The 27,104-nt window shown below is 37.9% G+C and overlaps 2 protein-coding genes across 3 annotated transcripts in view; one reads left to right on the forward strand and one right to left on the reverse strand.

Annotated features, from left to right (window-relative positions):
• Window positions 1-6,710, reverse strand: part of Ing3 (Inhibitor of growth family, member 3) — a 114,673-nt gene extending 107,963 nt beyond the window's left edge. Inside the window, exon 1 of one of the 2 annotated variants that reach the window (XM_090369719.1) lies at window positions 6,618-6,710. The gene's annotated coding sequence lies outside the window, so the exon portion shown is untranslated. Of the gene's footprint in view, window positions 1-6,334; window positions 6,454-6,617 lie in introns of those variants that run through there. The other variant, XM_090369720.1, reaches the window with a different exon arrangement.
• A 34-nt stretch (window positions 6,711-6,744) lies between these two features.
• Window positions 6,745-27,104, forward strand: part of LOC150088915 (aminomethyltransferase, mitochondrial) — a 55,113-nt gene continuing 34,753 nt past the window's right edge. Inside the window, exons 1-2 of the mRNA XM_090369718.1 lie at window positions 6,745-6,950; window positions 16,552-16,789. Of these exons, the coding sequence (XP_090225844.1) occupies window positions 6,828-6,950; window positions 16,552-16,789 (361 nt within the window). The 5' untranslated portion in view covers window positions 6,745-6,827. The remainder of the gene's footprint in view (window positions 6,951-16,551; window positions 16,790-27,104) is intronic.

Consider the following 27,104-nt stretch of genomic DNA (forward strand, 5'->3'; position numbering starts at 1 on the left):
TTTTGGGGGCACCGCCCCAGATGTGGGAACAATATTCCATGGTAGGGCAGATTTGTGATTTATACAGAGTGAGCAGCTGTTTGGAAGAAAAGTAACGCCGAGAGCGAAAGAGAAAACCAAGTTTTTTAGATGCAGAGGAAGCAATATTTGTAATGTGCTTGTGCCAAGAGAGATTAGAAGTCAGGGTAATCCCCAAAAGAGATATTTTGCCTAGAAATTGGAGTGTCACCAAAGATAAGCATAGGAGCAGAAGAATCCATGTTGCGAGATATAAGACAAGACAGTTTTAGATGGATTTAAATGAACTAAGTTGTCTTTGCCCCACGAGAATTACCTGAAGATCGGCACTTAAGCAATTGGTAGCAGATTTTCGAGAAGTTGAAGCTGATTGAGCAGGGCAAGGTTTCTCAAAATGGAAAGTGGAATGCAATGTGCTATCATTGGCAAAACTATGGATAGGATTTCCAGTCAATGGAAATCCTATCAATAGTTTTGCTGAGGAAAAGATTGGGGAAAAGAACTGAACCTTGGGAGACACAAGTACTAATGGAGAAGTTAGAAGACAGAGAGCCATCTGCCATCACCCTCAGTGAGCGAGAGATAACTGGATAACCTATTACAAAAAACAGTTGGCAAACCATAAGATGCAGCTTGTTTAGAAGACCTTTATGCCAAACACGATCGAAAGCCTTTGGGATGTCAAGAGCAACTGCTTGTGTTTCACAAAAAACTTTTCCATCGAATTTGTCCATAAATGAGTAACATAAGCCAGAATATCACCAGTGGATCGACACTGATGGAATCCATACTGGCAATTGTTGATCAGACGGAAGGTTTCTAGGTAGTTTAAGAGTTGCCGGTTAATTGATTTCTCCATTACTTTAGAAAGAGTAGAAGTAATTGCAATAGGACGATAATTCGATGGGTGGGATTTGTCACCCTTTTTAGGAACTGGCTGGATATGAGCAAATTTTCAAGCAGAAGGAAAAACACCTTTGGAATAAGAAAGTGAAAAAAAAGGCAGCAAAGAATAGGAGTAAGTTCAGGAACACAGGTTTTAAGAACAAATGGAGAAATACCATCAGGACCTGGAGCTTCCTTTGCATCAAGATTCGTCAAAATCATTCTGACATCCTTTTGATGGAAGGCCACAGGAGGTATTGAATGGTGCATGTTGGGAGGTGTTTTACCAAGATCATTAATACATGAGTTGGAAGAAAAATGGGACACTAGCAGGTCAGCTTTATCCTTGGCTGAAGTGACAACAGAACCATCTGGTTTTGATAGAGGTGGGAGCAGAGATGGGCAAAAGTTGTGGCCAATGGCTTTGGCAAGAAACCAGAATGCTCGGCTACCATTAGGGCAAGAACTAAGTTTTCTACTCTTAGTCTGTTCAAAATCGAGTTTGGACAGTTATGTTATGTTATTTGGTTTTTAGGAGCATTAGCAACTAAGGCCATATTGCTCCAGGAATATGCGGTGGTCATTCTCTGACCTTTCCGCATTCTCCGTATTCAGTGGTCACGGGCTCGAACCCCAGTCTAATCAAGAAGCGTGTGCTACGCACTGCTGCTCCTGCCCACGGAGGCGCCTGAATTTGGACAGATTAATAACTGCTTTACAATTGTTGTGAGCTTTGGTGTACGCAGAAAATGAAACTGAAGAATTGGAAACAAGCCAATTACGATACGCAACGTTCTTCTCTTGAACAGCCTTAGCACATTTATTGGAAAACCAAGGTTTAGATAAAGGACGAGATTTTAAAATGGAATGTGGAATAAAGGATTCCATTCCTACAAGAATAAATTCACTGACACAATCTAAGCAAACACATTGACATCAGAAGTTTTGAAACAGTAATCCGACCAAGGAAAAGAAGAAAAGAAATCTTGCAGGTCATCCCATTTTGCATTTGTGTAATGAAGGTTGGGAATAGCCATGAGATAAAGGCTCCTTTGGAGAAGAGACAATCACCAAGTTGTGATCTGGAGTGCCTAAAGGACCTCTCACTTAGATCATGTACTTAGAAGGGTTGTTTGTGAGAAAAAGATCAAGCGTGTTGGCTGTGTGGTTAGGATTGTCCGGTATTCTTGTAGGTAAATGAATAATCTGTGCAAGGTCATTAGTAATTGCAAAAACCTCAGCATCTCGAACAGCTGGATCAGGTGACTAGAAAACGGAAGCCAGCTGGAGTTATGAACATTAAAATCACAAGGAAAATTACCTCACTGTTAGGAAAGTTGGACTGGAGAAAGTTAAGTTGCAAAGAGAGGAAGTCAAAGAGCTCCAAGTGATTAGTGGAGTTGGGAGAATGGTAGAGACAACAGATGAATTTGACACAATGAGGTAGAGAGATTTTAAGCCAGAGAAGATAAAAAAGAGGAGATTCCAAATTACCAAGTCTCTGACAGGGAATATCGGAATGGACATATGCACAAGTCCCACCTTTGAAGCAAAAGGAATCATACAGCGAATAATTTTGGCAACTGAGATGAGCAGTAGTTGAATCAATCGATAACTGAGATTCTGTCAGAAAAAGTACATGGAGTTTGGCAGACTGCAAGTGGAAATGGACGTCATTGAGATTAGAATTGAGACTACAAATATTTGTGAAATGAACTAGGAAGTGTTTGGGAGGTTTAAATCTTTTCGCAGAAAAGCTTACTCAATTAGTTTGAAAATTCGTGGTAAAAAAGTGGGGTGGGCCATGCTGTATGAAGTAATGAAATTTTTGGATACGGCATACACATGGTAAGAATATATCCAGATCCTTGACATAACGTGACCTCCACAATGCCCCCTACATATACACTACTCGGACTCCCTCCAGTCACTATCTGGCAGAGTAGAGGTAGCAAGATTATACACTAGCTGATCCGGAAGCCTCCTAGAGTTACCAATAAGTTCAGTCCAGTGTACTAACTAGCAGCCGGCCTGCAAACACCGTTTTAGAGATGTACCCTCGAAATGTAAGGAATATTGGATCTCGCCACGATGTTCATCATAACCTCAAAAGTCATCAATCATCCTGCATTATGGAAGAGATAGGGAAGGGTTGACCGGAACTTAGCTCTAGAGACTAAACATGGGTCCCACCACTTCAAGATTGTTTTGTTTGGTTTTTAGGAGCATTAGCAACTAAGGCCATATTGCTCCGGGATATGCGGTGGTCATTCCCTGACCTTTCCGCATCCTCCGTATTTGGTGGTGGCTCGAACCCCAGTTTAATCAAGAAGCGTGTGCTACGCACTGCTGCTCCTTCCCACCTGGCTACGGAGGCACCACCACTTCAAGCCTCCAATAAGCAAAGTGGTGGTATTGCACCGGTTGATGAGAGTCATCTACCACCTAGTACTGCCTGGTAACAGAGGGGCAGCATTCCTCCATGTGGTATGGGTGCCACACCTTGAACTCTGCTTACGTTGGTTCACACCTGGGTGGTCACCCACAGTGTGCTTGTGCATGGAGGTTATACCCAGGATTACTAACAGTCCCACCATCGTGAAGGTGCAAGCAGAGGATATGGTTGTCACAGACCATCCGGACTTCACTGAAATTGGGTCCACTTGACTTGAATGTCACCCGAATATCAGTTCCATCAGCGTTTTAGACTCCCAGGTAGCAAGTACAGCTTGTCTGTCATATCTGAGAGAACGTTTGCAACAACAACCTCAAGGACCAAGGATCACTGCTATATATATATATAAAAAAATTTGGCTTAAATCTATTATTTGGGTACCACTTGTCTCCTCGCAGTGGGCGTAGTCATAGAACAGGGTGATTATTGTGAAGGCATTTTGTTTCTGATTGTTTCTGTAGTCGAGGGGGTGCTTAGCTTAGGTAGAGTGTTTTTCCCCCATCCCACTGTTATTTTAAAACAGCAGCAAAGTTCAATGTGACAGGAGCATATAATGTTAAATTATGCAATTAACTTTTGCTCTGGATCGCTTAAGTCACGTTTATAAATAACAGAATTTTATAATATTGCAAAGTATTACACTTCCCACCCAGTTACTTTGTAATGCCACTCAGCTGGCAAATTTTCGGGGGAGAACACTGATATTATATATATATATATATCAAATTTGGAAATAGTAATATCAAAGAATACAAAAACAATAGTAACATTATTGTAGGACAGAGATATACAGACTGTGAAATATAATTTAGAATTCAAAAGCAGGGCAAAGATCTGATAATATTAAACTTAAAAATTTTATTTTTTATTTGCGGTTGCAGCAATATTCTCACTGTTATATATACAAAAAAATCTGGCTAAAATTTATTATTTTCATACCACTTGTCTCCTCGCAGTGGGTGTAGTCATAGAACGGAGTGATTGCACAGTCAAGTTTTGTGATTGGGTTATTATTGTGAAGGCATTTTGTTTCTGATTGTTTTCTGTTGTCGAGGTGGTGCTTAGCTTAGGTAGGGTGTTCATCCCCCATCACACTGTTATTTTAATACAGCGGCAAGTGTGAGGGGATAAACACCCTAGGCATATCAAGCTAGGCCAGGGGGCAGGGCAAAACAGTGAGTGGCACCTGCCAATCACTGTCTTCTTCATGAAATTTAGTTGAAGTATGGAATTGTACCCAAGATCCAAATTTTAACCAAATATTTATATTGTAGTTATGTTTTTAGGGTTAAAAAATTTTATTTTTTCATGTCGGTTACAGTTACAACAGATTCAAAAACACTAAAAAGATACAGACAAAAATCATTATAAAACACAGGTTTCATAAATATATTTGAAATTCAGCACACATGCTATTTTACAGTCATGTTAAAAGAATTTACCATGCACAATATCAGCTGACATATTTACTGATGACACAGTGTGGCTAAATTATTCAGGAACAATGCCAAATAGTATAACAGCACTATTCAGGTACAATGACAAATAACTGCCAATTACAGATCACACATAATACCACTTACTACCAGAGGCAGACTGGGAACTCTTTTTCTAGTGGGTTTTGGTACAACAGCCATTACGTTCAAGCAGCCCAATATACACAGACCTTATGGCCAGTCCATCCCTGCTCGCTACAACAGCTGCCTCACTAGTAAGTACAAACTTCATTATAAGATAGCCATGTCATTCACAGGTACAAAAAATAAGATGACCTAAAGTCCAGCAGGGTACTGGAATATTCTTAACCCAATTCAGGGTTAAGGGAGAACTAGTTTTGTGCCCAGCTAATCTCTATTTTCCCTAAGTACAGCCTACTACTGTGTGTGCACATGCACAGTTTGTTTTTTTTTTAATTGGAAACAGTTTCAATTCTTTCACCTTTCAAAAAAATAAAATAAAAAGTAAGATATCTGGGGAAACAGAACCACTGCTGATGTGCAACAATACCAAGCTATCAAACTGCAAATACCAAAGATGCACCAGATTAATTTAGCAACAAATGTAATGCAACAGCAAATATTATGCAATCAGATGTTTAAAAAGCAATGTCCTGTGTTTGGAATAAGTACCCACTTACCATACATTTGATTTTAAAAATAACAGTATGTTATTTTTTAAAAGTTGAATTAATTAACATGCTTATTCATAAATATTTATATCCATGAATTTGGGCTTTGCATCATTAGATTTATTTACAGTAATAACCAGAATCATGGGTTATTCCTCAATTGATAATACTATACTAGTTTTGGTGGCTTTAAAACATTGGCATGCATCACCTTGCCCGAAACATCACAATGCAACCACATTTAGAAAAAATAACAGCCTAGCAGCACATTTTCAAAGCATATCTTGCATTTCAATCAATCACACTGTGACCACGTGGAGTAGTCACGTTTGTTAAAATTTACGACTCTGCTCAAAATTTACTTTAAAAAACACAGAATTCTGATATATAATAAATGGGCTAGCTTTGAAAAATGTGTAATATATCTCAAAGTCAACATTATATTATTTATTGTGCCAGAAATACATTTAAAAGTGGCACAACAAATAAGATGGACAAACTCGAATCTGACATCATCTGTCCTGTTGGAACGTTCAAAGAAGTAAGGTTAGGTGGATAAAGTGTTAAATTTCATTTCGAAAGAAAAAATATGCATTACAATATTAAATTCAAATTTATTGCATTACAAAACGTACAAATTTTGAAATACTTCCATAATACATGAAACAAATATCATACGAAACTGAAATTAAACAATAGTATCAATGCTTTTCACTATCATTTCATTCTATGCTCTTTATTGAAATTAAGTTTCGTATATTTTATAAAAATTTTCCTGTTAAATAACAATGAAATTAAATTCAGAAAAAAATATTATGAAAATATTTCTTTATTATTAAAAAAATTACCGGTGGTATTATTTGAAGTGTAGTTGTTTAAATTTATGGTAATAACTTTCGACCTTCGACCTTGTAAATTAGCCTTGTTGTCGTCGGCCAATCAGAATTTTGAACAGCCATGATTGAATCTACAGTTAATGTCCGTCGACGCCATGTTTGAGCTGCAATCTTGTTGTACATAAGGTGCACTATTTTGGCACATATAATATGAAATAAGTTATTATATGTAACTTAATACACCTTATATCATAAACAAAACGATCTCCACCTGTAATCCATAAATTTCACTCACTTTAATGTCCAATGGCGACGACTATAGTGATGCCCTCACAGAGTCACGATAGACAACCGACCGTTGAGAAACAACTGACGTAGCAAAGTTTCCTTGCTAGGGGTAAAGGAGGAAAGGTGGCGCTAAATTACAGCATGGCAGCCTGAGCATAGCTGGAATGATTTTGGAATCTGTTAATTCACCTAAATAATAGTTTAACACGGTGAGAGAATGATTTATGTTTTAAGAACACGTATTATTCCACAAGTTAGTGCTAGATACTCCTTAACTGCAAATTTTGATTCAGGTCTGCGTTCTCGCATATCAAGGACGTTACAATTTTATAGTACTGAGGTGAGTTTAAGTGATCCTTTTATATAAATTTGTACACCCGTTATGTATATTTAAGTTGGATCGGTAGTTCCTGATCGTTTTTAAGCATTCTTGGCCTTTCTGATCTGCTTCGTAGTTAGTGCAAAAGCTTAGCAAGGCATGACGCATGTTAAACCAGGATTTCGTATTTTGCTTGCAAACGAACATCTAAAACTTGAGTAAAATAAAGGTTTTCTAAACTCTTTGCCTTTATATAGTGAGCTATATCCTTTACAAAATATTAATACGATATAGTAGCCATCTGTTTAAGTTTTAATCATCCTGTGGTTGCCATTCTATGAGATATAATAGTTCCACAACGTTAGAACGCACACGAACAACTTTCCCTCATAAGTACTTTGACCTTGCTTGCATGACTCGCAGTAACTAGCTTGGGCTCATCGTCACATTAACTGAGAGCTATCACATTATCGAGATCTCCAACTACAAATTATCCAAAGGATAATAATAATAAATTCCGTTTATTAGTCAGGAGTCCATACAATACAGGTGGCTAGTAGGCTGCTTTTACTAGAGAAAAGGTTTATATTAACTAAATCACAACTATCTCAGAGTTAACAGTCAGTGTCGATTAAAATTAAGAAATAATTCTGTAATGAAATTAAGAATGAATTTCTTGGTACAAAGTGTGTGTGTGTATATATATAATGTGTGGTTTGTAACAAATAAAATGTCTGTGAAAATGGAAATGAAAAATACACAACATGCCTGAACTAAGAGAAGTTTAAGGGGTAGTAGAAACTGGAAGTGACGTAGTGGTAAAAAAGTGAAAGAATTTGAAAAAACCTAGTACAAAAATGAACTGGGACTGAGGAAGCAAAACAATATACAAAAATAATTTTATACTAATAAATAAATAACACTGTATTCAGATATGGGAGGGCAATTTTAGCAAGAGGTCAAATCAAGGGATGGCAAATATACAAAATCTGAATACAGTAAATGAAAAGATGATACATAGCCAGGAATTTCATCAGGGGACTACTCCTGACCATGTATCAGGCACTGCATTTCCAAACTTGTCTATAGTATTAGAAAAAAGGTGGGAGCAAATGTTAGTATCGTAATACTAACAGACAAGGTCTGTTAGTATTACGATAAAGGCCACATATTTGCTCCCACCCTTTTTCTATAGTGATCCTGGATAGACAGGTTTGGAAATGCAGTGCCTGATACATGGTCAGGAGTAGTCCCCTGGTGAAATTCCTGGCTATGTATCATCTTTTCATTTACTGTATTCAGATTTTGCATATTTGCCATCCCTTGATTCGACCTCTTGCTAAAATTGCCCTCCCATATCTGAATACAGTGTTATTTACTTATTTGTATAAAATTATTTTTGTACTAGGTTTTTCAAATTTTTTCACCACTACTTCACTTCCAGTTTCTACTATCCTTTAAACTTCTCTTAGTTCAGGCACTTTGTGTATTTTTCATTTCCATTTTCACAGACACTTTATTTATGTTACAAACTACACATTATTTATATCCTTTTGCTTCCTTTACTGCTGCGCTGTACGTTTTGGAGCATTAGACATAACTTCTGTTATTTTCCTTTTTCTGCTTATTTCTATTTCTTACCAGTTCAATATTACTGCTATATATATATATATATTATAAGAAAGCAACAGTTCAAAATATATATATAAATTGCTGTTTTAGCCAGTGTAGTGGTAAAAGAATTTATTGGTTCGGGATGGTGAAAAGTTATGGTGTCAGTACAGTAAGACACCAGTGCACATGCCTCAGTGTGTGTGTGTGTATATATATATATATATATTTATTTAAATAATGGTTAAAAGTTAAGATATAATAAAAAATAAATAAATATTAAGCTATCATTAGAGGCAGCAAAATGCACATCCTCCACATGAAGCCCAGATATATCCGATAATTCAAAATAAAACATAGGCAGTAGTATGGCAAAAACTGTAGAACGAAAATTAACATAAAATAAACCAACAGGGAGGGGGAAGTAAAGGTAATAAGACATAAAGCCGAAAGCCCCCTATATAATTTAGCACTTTAAATCCAATTAATAAAACCAATATAAAATTTAAAATAATGCCAATTATATTATAATTTAGCGGTAACCCCTTCGAAGATAACAGTTCCGAAAAACGTGAAATATCACCAAAAAGGTGTTAAAAGAACTACTAAGAGAAAAACAAAATATCAAATTAATAGACTGACCATTATGCCCCATATCGACAGAGGGCCATCTGGAGTTCCTTCTAGGTGTTCACAGGGAGACCGATTGCTGTTAGGCTGTTATGTAGGGTCTTTGGCACCATACCTGTGGTTGATCGGGATGGTTGTTACTTGTTGCATATGCCACATCTCTTTGATCTCCTGTCTTAGGTTCATGTACTTCCTAATTTTTTCCCCCCATGAGTTTTCTGCAGGTTGCCGGTGTTGGGTACCGCTATGTCAATCAGATAGGTAGCCTTTTCCTTCTTGTCCACAAGGGTTATGTCCAGTCTGTTGTGATTGTCTTGTCCATTATTATAGTGCGGTCCCAGTACAGCTTATGTGGGTTGGGGTCTCTAGGCTTCTGATGTATTATCCTGGCTACCTGGTCATGTCTATGAGTGTACTCAGTCTGGGTGATCACCTTGCATCCTGCAGTGATGTGTTGGATCATTTCTGGACATGTGTCATCGAACACTCTGGGCTCCTTGGCTATGTATTTTTTATAGTTTCTGGTATTGATTACCTGGTCTTGGATGCTGAGCATGAATCCTTCAGTCTCAAGGAAGAGCGTCCTGCTCGTGAGCCATGCATTGGAAGCAATTTTATCTGTGTGATCTTGGTGGAGATCATTGTAGTGTCTGATGGAGTGTCTTCTTTGCCCATCTTTCTAGCTTTGTTTGTGCCTCCTGGTTGGGAGGGGACTCCTTGCAAAGGTTGAGTGGGGTATACTGCTTGTATATCTTCCTTATGGTCTGGTGGAGTGCTGCTATGTGTTCATGGAAGTAATCACTGATTTTTGTTGCTTGATGAGGTCTATCAGGCCCTTCTTCTTCTTTCCGAACAATTGTCAGTCTCTCCACGACTGACATCAGGTGGCATTGGCGGCTCTTGGTAATAATTGTCCTTGTCTTTCTCATGATATCATCCAGTTTGGTGTTGGTGTTAGTCCAATCTATGACCCGAAAGGAGTATGTTAGTACTGGGACTGCATACGTGTTTATGGCTTTAACTGTGTTCCCTCCATTCAGCTTTGCTTTCAGCAGGCTTCTGAGTCTCTGATGGTATTTTTCAGTCAGGTGGGCCTTAATTTCCTTTTGCTGTAACTGCATCATCCCCAAGTATTTGTAGGCCTCTCCCTCTGCCATGGCTTCGATCTCTTTACCAGTCTGCAGCTGGTAGTTTCAGTTGACTAATTTTCCCTGGTGCAATCCGTGGGTCTTGCATTTGTCTAGACCAAATTCCATCCTACTATCATTGCTGAATTTTTCAGTGATCCGGAGTAGTTGCTGGAGTTGCTTCTCGGTTGCCGCATAGAGCTTGATGTCATCCATGTACATCGATTGGGTGAGGGTGTACAGGCTCTTTCTTCCTTCCTTGAGGTTATATCCGTACTTGCTGCTGTTGAGCATGGTGGTTAATAGGTTAAGTGCTAGACAGAACCACAGTGAGCTCAGGGCATCTCCCTGAGTCAACCCGATAGTGACGTTTGTCACTACCAGGTTGACTTTGTAGATGTTCAGCACCTCTATTAGCCAGCTAAGGGGCATGAAGTCTTGCGGTAATCAATGTAAGATGTGTACATGTTGCGGCACTTCTTGTTGGCTTGCTCTATAACTGCGGCATCTATGGTTAATTGCTCCTTGCATCCTTTCTGCTGCTCGGCCATTATGTTCTGACTCTCCAAATGGTCTGATATCTTTTTGGTTATGCAGCTGGTCAGGATCTTGTACATTGTTGGAAGGCAGGTGATTGGCCTGTATTTCGCCGGGTTTTTTGTATCTTCATCTTTAGGCTTCGATTTGTGATTCCTTGAGTGAGAAACTTCGGGATTGTCTCTGGGTGCCTTATCATTCGAGTGAACTGCTAGCCAGGTGCTTGTGTATGCAAGTAAGCTTCTTATACCAGTAGTTGTGGACGTTACTATTCCTAGAGTTCGCCAGTTGCAAGAGTTCCTGATCATCTATTTTACTTCTTCCCGAATCTCCCATTCTCTCATCTCTTGTACGTCCTTGGTTTTCTTGCATTCTAGTTCTATTCATGGGGCTTGACTGTTATTATTATTAACCATATGGTGCAAGGAAGCTGGAGGCTTTTGCTGCTCTAGCCAAAAAAAAAAAAATTCTGAGTTAACCTGAGAGAAAGAGAGAGGAGTCAGAAGTAGAAGGGAACCATCAAGAAAGAGAAGAATGATTTATATATAATATTTATGATTATATATAAAATTAATCATTTTTGTATTAGACATTTATACTAAAAAGAATAAACTCACAAGATGTAATAAGCTATGGATTGGAAATTCACTATAAGAATATCATGATATATCACCATATTTTTCCATAGTAGTAAAAAACTACAGAAATAGTGTAAATAGCATCAATTTGTCTTATATTGGACATTTATATATAAAATTAATCATCTTAATTAATAGGCTGTAGCAATATGCAAATCATAATTTTGCCATTAATCAAATATTTCAATAATTAAAAGAACAAAGTATGCTTAAACTCTAGATTTCTTTTATCATCACAATGTCTTTCTCGATCCCTCAATTTTTATTTATTTTTTTTTTTCCCCCTCTTCATTAGCCATTGTCATCCCTGCTTTTGTCTGTTAATCATCTAGAACTTTTTCCCAACTTTTTTGATCCCTTTCATTATTCATTTAGGCTCTTCTCTCCAAAAAAACTGTAACGGATTCTGTGCTGACCGGCCTAGCTGGGTGGGTAAAGTGCTTTCCTGGCAACCCAAAGGTCGCAGGTTCGAATTCTGCCTTGGGCTTTGATCAGAGTAGAAAATGTAAAAACCTTGCGAGGTGCAATATGGCCACTGCCATATGGGGCCAGGCGCCTCCGTAGCCAGGTGGGCAGGAGCAGCAGTGCGTAGCACATGCTTCTTGATTAGACCGGGGTTCGAGCCCGTGACCACCAAATACGGAGGATGCGGAAAGGTCAGGGAATGACCACCGCATATCCCCAGAGCAATATGGCCTTAGTTGCTAATGCTCCTAAAAACCAAATAATAACAATATGGCCACAAAGAAGCCAATGCACCAACAACTAACAAAAAAAAAAAAAAAAAAATCTAACGGATTCTGTGTATAAAATCCATGTTTAGTCTCTAGAGCAAAGTTTCCAGCATCCCCCCCCCATACTTCTCTTTCAACCCATGCACAGTACTAAGTACTATAGGTTTTGATACCTTTCGTGTTTGGGGTTTTCATTAAAAAAAAAAAAAACTATTTTTACTCCTAGATCGTTGATGGTTTGTGTTTCTAGTTTCTATTAATGATCCTGTCCTTGATTTCTGGTTAGACTAGTGTTTTATTCTCTTGACCTTCACTGAAATTATTCTTCATTACTCAGTAGTAAGTATTCCTGATCCCACAATAAATTCTCATTTTTTATCTAAATCATGGGTTTTCTAAAAAAATATGGTAAGACATATTTCAAAACCATTTAGGATGAGAATGTAGTATATTGTAATTGGCTTTTATTCAGATTTCCAGTTTCAGTGACTACACTAAAAGTTTACAATTCTAAACAAGTTTAGAGTTTTAAATAAATCCAAATTTAATTTTGTAAAGTAGTATAAACTTCTCTCTTGTCCATGGTAATCTTGTCTCTTGCCAAGCTGTGGTTCTTCCACCTTTGTTTCATGTTCACCTAAAGATAAAGAGCTGGCTTATTAGCATCTTACTTTTCAGTGATCATTTTAAGTATTTTGCAGTCTACAAAGGGTACTAGGAAAGTTTTGCAATACAGCTTTGTTTATTTAATTTTTTCAAAATAATTTCCTCTACATTCAATACACCTCTCCATCCTCCGAAACCAATCTTTAAACCAGTTCTGCCAAGTTTCACTAGGGAGTAAAGCACACTCATTGTCCCAAGCCCGTAGAAGGTCCTCATCACTGGAAAACCGCCTCCCTTTTAGCTTCATTTTCACATGCGGGAACAGTGCAAAGTCGCAGGGAGCAAGGTCTGGACTGTAGGGAGGGTGCTCGAGAAGTTTCAGTCCTGTCATGGTCAAATATTCGGTGCAGGCTTTGGCGCGGTGAGCTGCAGCATTATCGTGATGGAGGTACCAGGTGTCCATTCTTGACTTTGGCCGTAGGTTCTTCATAGATCCAATGACTTTAGGCAGGCATTGTTCAGTATACCACTTAGCTGTGACTGTCTTCTGCGTGTCCAAAACGACACGTTCCACAATTCCACTCGATTTGAAAAATACAGCTATCATTTTCTTCTTTACAGATCGGGATTTTCTGACAATTACGGGTGTGTCGTCATCATCATAGACCCAAACTTTGTTTTGAGCCTTGGTCGGCAGATCGTAATAGTACAGCCAAGTCTCGTCACCTGTCACGATGTTGTTCACATACCGAGATTGTCCCTTATCAAACTTTTTTAACATCTCCCGGCACCAAGTCACACGTCGTGTCATCTGCTCTTCAGTCAGTTGATGCGGCACCCAGAGAGAACAAAGTTTCTTCACGTGCAAATGATCTTGCAGAATCGAACGAATTGCTGGTGCATTTAGGCCCAAAGTATCCTCTATCTGTTGGTAGGTCACTCGCCTGTTTTCGTCAAGCATTTTCCTCACAGCAGTAACGTTTTCCTCCGTAACTGACGTTCGTGGCCTTCCCGGCCTCTCAGAATCCTCCAGAGTGAAATTTCCCCTTTGGAATTCTCTATACCACCTGAATATCGTTGTACGATGTGGACAATCATCATCTAGTGCAAGAGTCATTTCTTCTAAGCACTGGTGTATGGTTAAACCACGCACGAAATTATACCGCAAAACTGTCCTTATCTCATTTCGTGACCACGATGCCATCGCAAGCACTTTACACTCTCGCTACTAATGAATAACTGAGCCCATCGACTTGGTGCGGCGGCTACTATGCACGTATGAACATGTCTCAGCATGCAGCAACAAGCAGCTTCCTGTGATTCATTGTTGCATCATATTGCAAAACTTTCCTAGTACCCTTTGTATTTAGCACCTCTCTTGGTTTTCCAACAGAAAGAGATTAAAAGAATTCTGAACATTCTCTTGATGGCATTTCTCCGCTTGTCTTTGAAACCTGGGCGCTAACTTCTGTTTTGAGCAAATAAATCATAATGCTTTTTTTTTTTTTACACTATCTTTTTCCACTGATGTTTTTGCTTTTGCATTTAAATTGCTCATATTCAAGCATTTCCTGAAAAGAGTGGCATACTGCTCCTACCAGTTATCTTTGCACTTACCATTACATTGCTCTTTTCAGAAAACACCATCTGTTTGCTAACTTGAAATCACTTTTTCATCCACTTAATACTCATCAATAATGATTTTGTCAGCATAGATCCACTGGTAATATGGCTTATGTTACTCATCTGTGGACAAATTCTAGAAAAGTATGACAAAATTTAAAGAGTTGCTTTTTGGTATTTCTAAAGCTTTTGATTGTATTTGGCAAGTATTCTTAACAAGCTTTCTTATGATCTTCCTTCCAATTTTTACAAATGGGCAACCAGTTTTTTCTAACTTCCCACTAATGCTCAAGTTCTTCAAGGTTTCTTTAGCCTGCTCTTTACTCCCTATAGGTTAATCACCTTCCACTTTGACACACTGCTCAGCATATAGAGATATAACCCTCCATGTTTGCCACCAGTACTTTATATGTTAACCCCCGCATTTCTCAGGTGGTTAGAGAAAACTTGGTTAATCCAGCAGTGGTGGTGCTGGATCATTGAGGTTCCTCTCAAAAATAAGTCTCATGTTAACTATTCACTGAAGATTAAAATCTGAAATGTTTTCTACCTTTATAAATATTGAGATACTTGTACTTCAGTAATCGTCGATGTGATTTCTTGTGGTTTTTGCAGAGAAATTGCATGTGAGAACCTGTTTGGTGCTGTGAAGCTTTGTTTCTAGTTCAGGGTTACTTACTTTTACTCTCCTGCAGATTCTATAAATACAGTTTACACAAGTTGTTTTTAAAAGAGTTATTATTGTTTTTGCACAATAAAGACAGAACACGGATGTTTTTAGCATTAGTAGTGGTATATGATGCAAGGAAACAAGCTTATACAGCATCAGCAAAAAAAAAAAAAACCACTTCCCATTTCACCTATCCATTCCCTCCAAAAGTTTGTCTAGTTTTTCCTGAATGTATTAAGCTATCAACTTCCACAACGGCAGATGGAAGTTTGTTCCAGCAGTCAACCACTTGCTGGCTAAAGGTAAATTTCCATACATCTATTCTGCAACCATCTTTCCTCAGTTTGAATTTATGCCCCCTCAAGTGTGTAATCTAAGAGGAAGAATCTCATCAGCATTAAGCTTGCTCAAACCATTCATTGCCTTAAACACCTCAATTAGATCACCTCGCAGATACCTAGGCTTCAGACATTGCAATTTGCAGAACTGAAGCCTTTCTTGGTAAGAGCACCCCTTTGACCTACTCACCAATCTCATTGCCATTTTTCTGTACTTGTTCCAGCAGCTCTATATCCTTCCTAAAATGAGGCCTCCAGACCTATATGTAGTACTCAAGGCGTGGTGTGACCATTGCTTTATACAAAGGGATGATCACCTCCTTATCCCTGCTAGCAAAATTCCTGTATATCATTGACAATACCCTATGAGCTGTCCAGGCAGCCAGTCTGCAATGCTCAGAGAACTTTATATCTGATTGCACAATTACCCCCAAGTCATTCTCCATTACCCTGAGTGTAGTACTAAACAGTTGGTGCATTACTCTGTGGTTACTGCTACTCATATACAGTACTTTGCATTTGTCAATGTTAAACTTCAGTTGCTGCTTCTCAGCCCATCTGCCTAACTTTTCTAGATCCTGTTGCAGTAGCTTACTGTCATTAACAACCATGCCAACCTTTATCAATTCTCTATTTTAAAAAAAAAAGATAATCAGGTTAATTAATGGTCCCTTAGAGAGTCACTCCACATGCTATAACACAGATGTTTAATATCTGTTGGATGCCCTTTCTGCAGATATTTCCATGAGCAAACCATTCCTTTGAATTAGCATCTGTAAATCTATTCTTGCTTTCAAAAGTCTGAATATGTTCATCAGCTAATCAACAAATATTCACAGTTCAGCTCCAAATTCACTGAGTCAACTTTTCCTCTATCTCATTTACCCCTTCTATTTATGTTCTCTGAAACAGTTTTTTCCTGAAAATTACACCCTGTAGAAATTTAAGCCCAGTATCAATAAGTATGTTCCGCTTTCTCAATCCATTACTTACCCATGTTTCAGCACCTTTTATGTTTCTTTTAAATTTTTAAAAAATTAAGTGAGTTTCAGATATTCAGATTTATAAAGAATAAATCCATGACTAGCATTCTTTTATTCTTCTATAGGTATCTACAAAAAAAAGAACATGCTTATATGATTTTCACTTAAAACATGGAGCTAAAATTGTATCCTTTGCTGGATTTGAGATGCCTGTGCAATATGGAAATCATAGCATTTCAGCATCTCATGTCCACACAAGAAACCATGTGAGTATTTTTGATGTTTCTCACATGCTACAATCAAAAATTCATGGAAAAGACAGAATTAGTTTCATGGAAAGCTTAGTTGTTGCAGACCTCCAAGGTAAGTATTTCAATGGAAATTTTTGTGAGAGAAATTGAGATTGCCTTTTTTGTGTGCATGTGCATATACAACATAAATAGTTCATTCCTTTATATCTCTATATATAACTGAACATGTTTAACTTTATTATCTCTTAAAACACAAACATACATAAATGGTTATATTTTGAAAGATAAATCTGAAAGATAATTTTAATGTTTTAAAATAATATTCTTAAATGAAATACCCAAAACTGACAGGAAAGTAGACCATTTTAGAATATTACACACACACAGAGTTACATATACATTGGGGCAGTGGTGCCAGCACTGAAGTGGGGTGCCTTGTTTTTTCCTACTCCTAATATTTTTATTTTATAGGATTTTTTCAATTTTAATGGAAAAAATTAGCATTTTAATTTTAATTAAAAAGTAATGTATGGGCTCCACCAAGAAACTTCACTTTATTACACTCTGCAAATTTTTTGAAATTATTATTGATTCATATTTTAAAGAAATTTATCCCTCATTATGTCTTCAAAAAGACAATTTTTTTTTTTTTTAAGCCAATTTTCATACTATTATTTTAACTGGTGGGAGGAGTGTATCGTGAAACTTTGCAAGCTGTCATAGAAGAAGAATATTTATCGTGTCGTCTTCATATTAGAAAAGACTTCTCTTTTTGAGAAAAGAATGCCCAGAAGACCTTTCATTTTTTATGAGAAAAATTATTGCACCTGTGTTTAAGGCAGAAGGTGGTTAAATGTTGAAGCATATTTTAAGTTGAAACCCATGGTGGTATATCACAGACTCTAAGGGCTCTTCACCATTAGAAAGACTCAATATGGCCCTAGCAGCCTGCGTGTCGTTAAACTCAATAACAACTTTAAGGGCTCTTAAAGGATATAAAAAACTCTCTTCCTGTGTATGTAAATCAAATCAGAAGTGGGTAACTAGGAATTTTTGAAGAATGGTTTACTTCTGCCCAGCTATAAAGAAATTTTGCAAATATAATAATCACACACAAAGCATTGTTGCTTCTTGACAATCCTTGGAACATCTGGTCAAATTGCATGAGAAGTCACAACTGTCTTGGTTCAACTTATGGATCAAGGTGATGCAATCTACACATTTAAAGCAAACTTAAAATTGTTTAAAGAAAACAATTAGCCCAGATGATTCATGGAAAAGAAAGCGTTGGCAAGTCAACAGTTCAGGAATTCTGCAAAATTACATTGTGCATATTAACAATATTTGAGAATCTTGTTGTGAAACCAAACATTCAACATCAAATGTTTGATTTCATGTCATGTAATTTCCTAGGCTATAATGAACAAATGCTGCAATAATGGACATTATTAAACTTTCACAAGATGGGGTGCTTCAAAGAGGTTGAGGAAAGAGATGTGATAGAGTTGTTAAATTTGCATAGTGAAGCTTTATCAAATGAAGACTTACTTGAATTGAAGAAGATGAAAACAACTTTGGAAGATGGTGAAGAAAATAACTCTGAAGGACAGATCACTCTTCAAATTACATCAAAGAAACTAGAACAAGTTTTTACTTTAATTGACTAGTCTCAGTTAATTATTGAAGATTCCTATTCCATAGTTAAGAAGTGGGCAGTGGAATTTAACCAAGGGAGGGAGAGCCTGGAAGATGTCCCACACTGTGGAAGACCTGCAATGTCCATCATTCCAGAAGTTGTTGACAGTGTGCATGATCTGGTAATGAGTGACAGTTCAGTACATTACCAGAAACTTGGGAATCTCATTTGAATGTATGTACCACCTAATAACAGAGATTTTTGCTATGAAAGAGATGTCAGCACAATGGGTCCCAAAGTAGAAAAAAATGCACAAGAGTTGTCAAGTCAATTGAACATCAGTGTTTGTAGGGACTCTGAACCAATCAATTGAAAGTTACAAAGAAATTTATAGGAAGAAGCAGAAGTCTAGTACTGTGAAAAGTACACTGGACATATTTTTTTTGTAAAAGTTCATTATCTGCACCAAGTAATCATGTAATGCAGGTATCCAGCTAAGGCCATGAGGCTCCAACATAAACCCTCAATAAATTCATTCAGTAATTTTTTTTGTGAATTTTTAACATCATCTCTCTCTCTCCCTCTCTCTCTCTGAAACAACTTAATTTTATTTTTTATATTTTTAGTCTTAATAAATTTTCTAATTTCTGTAAGGGTCTATGCATGCACAGTTATCACAGAATAGTACTTGGTAATCTACTGAACAAAGGATAAAAAAAAAAATTACTTGACAACTTTTTATGACATTATATATGAAAATAGCAGAGAAGCCATAATTCAAATAGCAGAAGACTTCTGTAGAGAATTGTACAAGGAGCAAGGGAATGATGCCAGCAGCGGGGAATATGAATCGCAAATTAGTAACACATACAACATACCCGATATTCTTCCTGATGAGGTGGTTGAAGAAAATGAAGAATCAGAAAGCCCTGGGGGAAGATGAAGCTACTGTATAGTTGTTAAAATTGGGAGGAAGAGACTGACACAAAAACTGGCTAGACTCTTCACAAAATGCATTATAAAAGGTGTGAGGCGCCTCCGAAGCCAGATGGGCAGGAGCAGCAGTGCGTAGCACACGCTTCTTGATTAGACCGGGGTTTGAGCCCGTGACCACCAAATACGGAGGATGCGGAAAGGTCAGGGAATGACCACCGCATATCCCCAGAGCAATATGGCCTTGGTTGCTAATGCTCCTAAAAACCAAATAACAATAACAAAAGGTGTGATGCATAAGGAGGGAATAATACAATCATAGTTTTGCTGCATAAGAAAGGAGATAAATCAGAAATTGGAAATTATAGACCAATTAGCTTGTTATATGAGAGTGCTACCTCCTTTATTAGACTAGACAAAGACAGTAGGAAATTTAAAATCGAGAAAGGAGTTTGACAAGGAGACACAATATCTCCAAAGCTGTTTACTGCTGCCCTTGAGGAAGCTTTCAGAAGATTAGACTGGTCGCAGAAAGGAGTCAATGTGAACGGAGAGTACCTAAACCATTTACGATTTGCAGATGACATTGTGGTCATAAGCCACGATCCCAAAGAATTAGAGGAAAATCTTAATCAGTTATGCACAGCTAGTAAGGATTTTGGACTAAAGATGAATATGGCTAAAACAAAAGTAATGATGAACAAGTATGCCACAGAAAGGGAAATAATGATTGAAAGAGCAGTAATTGAAAAGGTGGTGTCATATACTTATCTGGGACAAGTTATTAGCTGTAATAATGATGAATGGCTGGAAGTCAAGAGAAGAATAAATTTTGGATGGATAGCATTCAGGAAATATAGTCACATACTGAAGACCAATATCCCAGTTTGTCTGAAACGTAAAATAATGAACCAATGTATACTCCCTACCATGACTTATGGAAGTGAAGCTTGGGCACTCACCAAAAGAATGGAAGAGAAGCTGAGAACTACACAGCGAAGAATGGAACGAATCATATTGGGAATCAGACTGTTAGATAAGAAGAGAAACACATGGATTAGACAGCAAACTCAAGTAAGAGACATTCTTATCAAAACTAAAGAACTAAAATGGTCTTGGGCAGGACATATAGCTCAAAGACATGATGACAGATGGACTAAGAAAATAACAGAATGGTATCCAAGAGGAGCTAGAAGAAAACCTGGAAGAGAAAGGCGGAGATGGATAGATGAAATTCATGAGTTTGTGGGTAGTAAATGGATGGCCAGTGCTCAAGACAAAAGAAACTGGAAAGTTGCTGGAGAGGCCTTCATCCTGCAGTGGATTGAAAATGGCTGATGATGATGATAGCTTGTTATCCCACATCTACAAGTTGTTCACAAGGGTCATTACGAACAGATTAGAAAGAATACTTGATGAGAATCAACCAAAAGAGCAAGCTGGCTTTAGGACAGGATTCTCAACTATGGATCACCTTCATATAATATCACAGCTAATGGAGAAAGTAAATGAATATAAAACACCATTATGCCTACCATTTGTGGATTATGAAAAGGCACTGGAAAGACAAGGAATAGATACCCCATATATTATGATTTTGAACGCTACCTCCTTTATTAGACTAGACAAAAACAGTAGCAAATTTAAAATTGAGAAAGGAGTTCGATGAGGAGACACAATATCTCCGAAGTTGTTTACTGCTGCCCTTGAGGAAGCTTTCAGAAGATTAGACTGGTTGCAGAAAGGAGTCAATGTAATTGGAGTATACCTAAACCATTTATGATTTGCAGATGAAATTGTGGTCATAAGCCATGATCCCAAAGAATTAGAGGAAAATCTTAATCAGTTATGCACAGTTAGTGAGGATTTTTGACTAAAGGTGAATATGGCTAAAACAAAAGTAATGATGAACAAGTATGCCACAGAAAGGGACATAATGATTGAAGGAGCAGTAATTGAAAAGGTGGAGTCATATACTTATCTGAGACAAGTTATTAGCTGTGATAATGATAAATGGCTGGAAGTCAAGAGAAGAATAAATTTTGGATGGATAGCATTCAGGAAATATAGTCAAATACTGAGGAGCAATATCCCAGTTTGTCTGAAACATAAAATAATGAACCAATGTATACTCCCCACCATGACTTATGGAAGTGAAACTTGAGCACTCACCAAAAGAATGGAAGAGAAGCTGAGAACTACATAGCAAAGAATGTAACGAATTATATCGGGAATCAGACTGTTAGATAAGAAGAGAAACACATGGATTAGACAGCAAACTCAAATAAATGATATTCTTATGAAAACTAAAGAACAAAAATGGTCTTGGGCAGGACACATAGCTCGAAGACATGATGACAGATGGACTAAAAAAGGTAACAGAACGGTAACCAAGAGGAGCTAGAAGAAAACCTGGAAGACAACGGCGGAGATGGATAGATGAAATTCATGAGTTTGTGTATAGTAAATGGATGGCCATTGCACAAAACAGAAGGAACTGGAAAGTTGCTGGAGAGGCCTTCATCCTGCAGTGGATTGAAAATGGCTGATAATGATGATGATATGAAAAAGTGTTGGGAGTGTATCTTATCATTATTGCATGTATTCTTATCAAAGAATAATTTTCATTTAGCTTGGCAATTTTCTGGAACATGTCTACCATGCTAAACAAGGGATACCTGTATTTTTATCGTGTTACCTTACTAAAAAGGACTTTGAATTACAGTATATCATATTAAAATTGAAAATAGGCATCTGATCCTCTTTTCAGTTTTGAAATTCCTACAGTTTATTCACAAGCATGTAAATGTGAAAGTGCACCATTTATTGCCAAAAATGTATTATTATGAAAGTAAGTATTTATGTTCATATATACAATTCCTGCTCATTTAAACAGCACTGCAGACAGCCATAGCACAAGGAAAGTTACAAATCTGTGCATGGTTTCATTGTGGTATGGTAGCCTGTGCCACTCTTGATTATACCGGTGCACAAGGTACCAAATTAAATCTGGAACATATGATTCTTGAAAACCAGATAACTATAGGTCCTGAAGTTAATAAAGTTGTGTGAATGAGGAAAGATGGACAAAATCAGCCACTGTGCAGTCATCCACTATTTGGGGGAAAAAATAATTAATGACAATTCATGAGAATGGTTACAACATCAGGGGAGGATGCCCCTTCCTTTTCCATGGTTAAGAAGTGGGCAGTGGAATTTAAATGTGGGAGAGAGGAAGAGCCTGTAAGATCTGCCACACTATTGACAGTGTGCATGATCTGGCGACGAGTGATCGACGAATGATAGTTCAGTACATTGCCAGCAACTTGGGCATCTCATATAAATGTGAGTACCACTTAATAACAGAGATTTGTGCTATGAAAAAAATGTCAACACAATGGGTCCCAAAGTTGTTGACAGTAGACTAAAAATGCACAAGAGTTTTCAAGACAATTGAACATTTGCATTGTTTTCAAGTACAACCCAAACAGTGGAAAAACATCCATTCTCCCTTCCAAAGAAAGCCAAGTTAGTTCCTTCTGCTAGCAAGTTGATGGTAGTAGGTTTTTTTGTTTTTTTTTTTATGATGCTGATAGTGTTGCTAGTGGATTATCTTCAGAAAGGCCAGACAGCCAGCCACACACCTTGTGAGGTGTTTGTGGGAAAACATAAAAGACAAATGTCAAGAAAAACTCAGTGAAGGAGGTTTTGTTCCCCCAGAGCAGCAGATCAGCATGCCTGCTTGCGTGGGTTTGAAATCTTGAACCATCCCCTATATTCAACAGATCTAGTACCATGAGATTTTCACCTATTTTCAAATTTGAAAATAGGTGAAAGTATAATGGATGCACCAGTACCCTGGTGCATTCATTTTCCCACTGACAGTGATTTCATTGCTGTAGGTGATACATTCCTGGAGGCTCAAGCGAAAACTTTCTTCACAGCTGGAACAAAACATTTGCAGAATTGGTGGATAAGGTCTATTGACTCCAAATGGGACTACGTTGAAAACTAACTTGTTACCATATTACTCAAATGAACTTTTCATACTCAGGCCATTAACTTTTCAAACACCCGTTGTTTAAATGACAGATTGGCTCTTGTTTTCAAAAAAAAAGATGTTTTTTTATATTTATACAGGGTATTTTTTATTTATATGGCAGTGTTAGGCGAGTCGGAAAACTGCTAGCTTGGGGGGATTATACAGACTAAAAGGTTAACAGTGGCCGAAGGCAGAGGCAAAACTGATTCTTGCACTGCTTCTATTAGAATAAGCAGCAGCTTGGAAAGCAAGGCAAAGGAGATTTCCAGGACTGCTGGGAGTCATAGTGGAAAAAGTAAATACATGGGCTGTGTTAGGGTAACTAAGAGTAGAAACAGGTGCATGTATACTTGCATGTACATGAATGCTAGAAGTATAGTTAATAAATTTTATGAGCTTGAAGTGCTAGTCAAGACATCAAAGGCAGATATTGTTAGGATATCAGAGACATGGTGTCACACAGACATAAGCAGTGCAGAATTGGAATTTGGGGAATACAATGTGTATAGGAAGGCTAGACAGGACAGGAAGTGGGGGGGGGGGATTATGCTGTTAGTTAAGAAACACAAAATCTAAGGAAGTGCATCCAATTGATGTTGGTGGACAATGCAATGTTGAGTCTGTTTGGTGTGACATAAGCACTGGTAAAGGAAAAATGAGAGTGTGTGTTATAGGCCAAATGAATCTGATGAGTATAATGAGCAATTCTGCAGAGAAATAGAGTGGGCCGGTAATAATGAGGATTTTAACTTTCCAGATATTGACTGGAACTTGTGGATTGGTCACTCACACACACTAGCAAGAGTTTTGTGGATTTATTGGATGACTGTTTTCTACAGCAACATGTTCGAGAGGGAGTAATACTCTTGATCTGATTATCAGTAGTGATTAATCATGCATTTGCAGATAAAGGAGCCACTGGTTGACAGTGATCACAATGTACTGATGTGGGAATTACTTAGAGATGTAACTACCATCAAGGCTAAAGGGAAGGGCTTTTGCTTTCATAAAGGTGATTACAAGGGTCTCAGGCAGTTTTTGGATTCTGTACAGTGGGATCAACTGATGATGTTACCAACGTTGAATTCTAAATGGGAATTAAGTCCCTTCAGGGACTTAATTTTGAAGGCTACTAGGCTTTTCATTCCAGATAAGAAATGCTGTTCAAGGTTTAGGCCTAAATGGATGCCAGATGAACTAATGAGGCTCGTGGTAGAGAAGAAAAATGTATGGGATGTATATAAATTATCAGGTGACACATGGCAGATATAAACTAGTCTGTAATCAAGTCACAAAGGAGGGAAAAAGCAGGCAAAGGCAAAGTGCGAGAAATCTTTGGCAAAGGATGCAAAGAAAAATAGCAAAGACTTCTTTACTTATGTAAAGTCTAGAAGAAAAGGGATGAATCAGATTGGACCACTTAATATAGATGGGTCGACTATTGATGATCATGCTCAGGTAGCTAATAAACAATGAGTATTTTGCATCTACATTCACACATGAGGAGTTAATCAATGAGGGGAGTGCCAGAAGTTAATCAAACTCTAACAGGGAGCCAAGTGATTTTGCAATAACTGAGAGCAAAGTGGAGGAGAAATTGTTGAAGTTAAACATAAAAATGAGGGTGGACGGGAATCTTTCCAGTTATATTAAAGGAGGTAAGCAAACCTTAGGCATAATTAGTGCAGGTTCCCATGGACCTGCACTAATTGTGGAGTGTGCAGGTCCCCATGGACTGGAGGTGTGCAAATATATCACCAATTCACAAAGCGGGTTCAAAAGGTGACACACAAGGTAACTATAGACCTGTTAGTTTAACATGTGTTCCGGGGAAAATAATGGAATCACTGGTTAAATAAGCATTGCAGGATCATCTAGATAAGTCTGCAGTAATAGTTAAGACAGCATAGGTTTGTTAAAGGGAGGTGTTGTCTAACCAGTTTGATTGGATGCTATGATGTGGTCACAAAGGAACTGAATGCCAAAAATAATTTTGATATCATATACTTGGATTTCAGGAAAGCTTTTGATACTGTTGCACATGGAAGACTACTCTACAAATTGGAGAGCTATGGCATTAAGGGTAAGTTGCTACAATGGATAAAGGGATGGTTGAGTGGGAGAAGACTGAGAGCGGTAATCAATGGACACTGCTCTTCGTGGACAAATGTTATTGGTGGAGTTCCCCAGGGTTTGGTGTTGGGCTCGTTGTTTTGTATATTTATCAATGATATTGATGAAGCTATATTAGGTTTTATGTCCAAGTTTGCAGATAATACAGGTTGGCAGGATTGTTAATGACAGTAAAGACAGTATACTACTCCAACTGGATCTAGATAAGTTGGGCAAATGGGCTGAAAAGTGGCAACTGAAGTTTAACATTGATAAACAAAGTACTGCATATGGGTAACAATATCCGAAGAGAATCATGCCAACTGTGTGGTACTGCACTCAGGGAAGTGAAAAAGACCTGGGGTAATTGTGCAGTAAAATATGAAGTTTTCTGAGCAGGGCAGGTCATGTAGTCTTGTCAATGATATATAGAAATTTTGCAGCAGGGACAGAGGGATGATTATCCCGTTATACAAGGCAGTGGTCAGGCCATACGTAGAGTACTGTGTACAAGTCTGGAGGCCTCATTTTAGGAAGGATGTAAAGTTGCTAGAATGAGGTCAAAGAACTGCAACAAGATTGGTGAGGGGAACAAAGGGATGCTCTTACCAAGGAAGGCTTAAGTTCTGCAAATTGCAGTGCCTGGAGAGTAGGCACCTGCGAGGTGATCTGATTGAGGTGTATAAAGCCTTGAATGGGTTGAGCAAGCTGAATCCTGGTGGGATTCTTCCTTTTGCTCAGATTAAGAACCTAGGGGGATACAGATTCAAATTGAGGAAAGACAGTTGTAGAATAGATGTGCGGAAATTTGCCCTTAGCCAGCAGGTAGTTGATGGGTGGAACAGACTTCCATCTTTTGTTTTGAAAGTTGATAGCCTAAATAAATTTAAGGCTTAGCTGGAGAGGCATTTGGAATGAATGGAGAGGTGAAATGGGAAGGTGTTTTTTTTTTTTTATTTGGATGATGCTGCGTAAGCTTCCTTTCTTGCATCGTATACCTCTACCAATGCTAATGCTAATCCAAAAGATGTAGCTACAAACGTACTTGTATCAAACACGGAGCTTTTTCACCTTTCACTTGTATTCAGCTTTGGGATCATCCCTTTTCACCATCTGACAATAATTGGCTAACATAGTGGCACTCCATTTCCTTTTGTATCTTTGTTCTGTCACTGCAATGTCTTGATGGAAGCACTCGCCATGTTCTCTGACGGCACCACAGTTTTGCAGGAGAAATCCAGATGTGAGTGCAAGAAATGTATCTTCAATGACATGTTGCACTCCAGTTTTTCGTAAGAAGTAATGAGATCTTCCACAAGCTGCGTATAGTTGCCAGCTTGAATATTTCCCAAAAAACCAGTCAAAACATTTCGAAAGGCTTTCCGTGCTGATTTTTTGTTATCACTAAGCACACATTCAAACTGTTTGTCTTTGAAAATTTGCCTTATATGTGAACCAGTGAAAATGCCTTCATTAATCTTCTCTCTCTTGGGAATTTCTTTTGCAAGTATGTGAATGCAGGACTGTTCACTTCTAAAGCCTTTGTGAAATTTTTCATGAGCCCCAGTTTGATGTGGAGTGGTGGAAGCAAAACTTTATTTGGGTCTACTAGAGGTTCAAATGCTATGTTCTTCATTTCAGATGTTAATGATTTTCATTGAGGCCAACTCCGCTTCTCGTAGTACACATCCTTGGCACGACTAT

The sequence above is a fragment of the Mastigoproctus giganteus genome, chromosome 3 (assembly GCF_048544385.1).
Source record: "Mastigoproctus giganteus isolate SK-2022 chromosome 3, ASM4854438v1, whole genome shotgun sequence".
Classification (NCBI taxonomy): Eukaryota; Metazoa; Arthropoda; class Arachnida; order Uropygi; family Thelyphonidae; genus Mastigoproctus; species Mastigoproctus giganteus.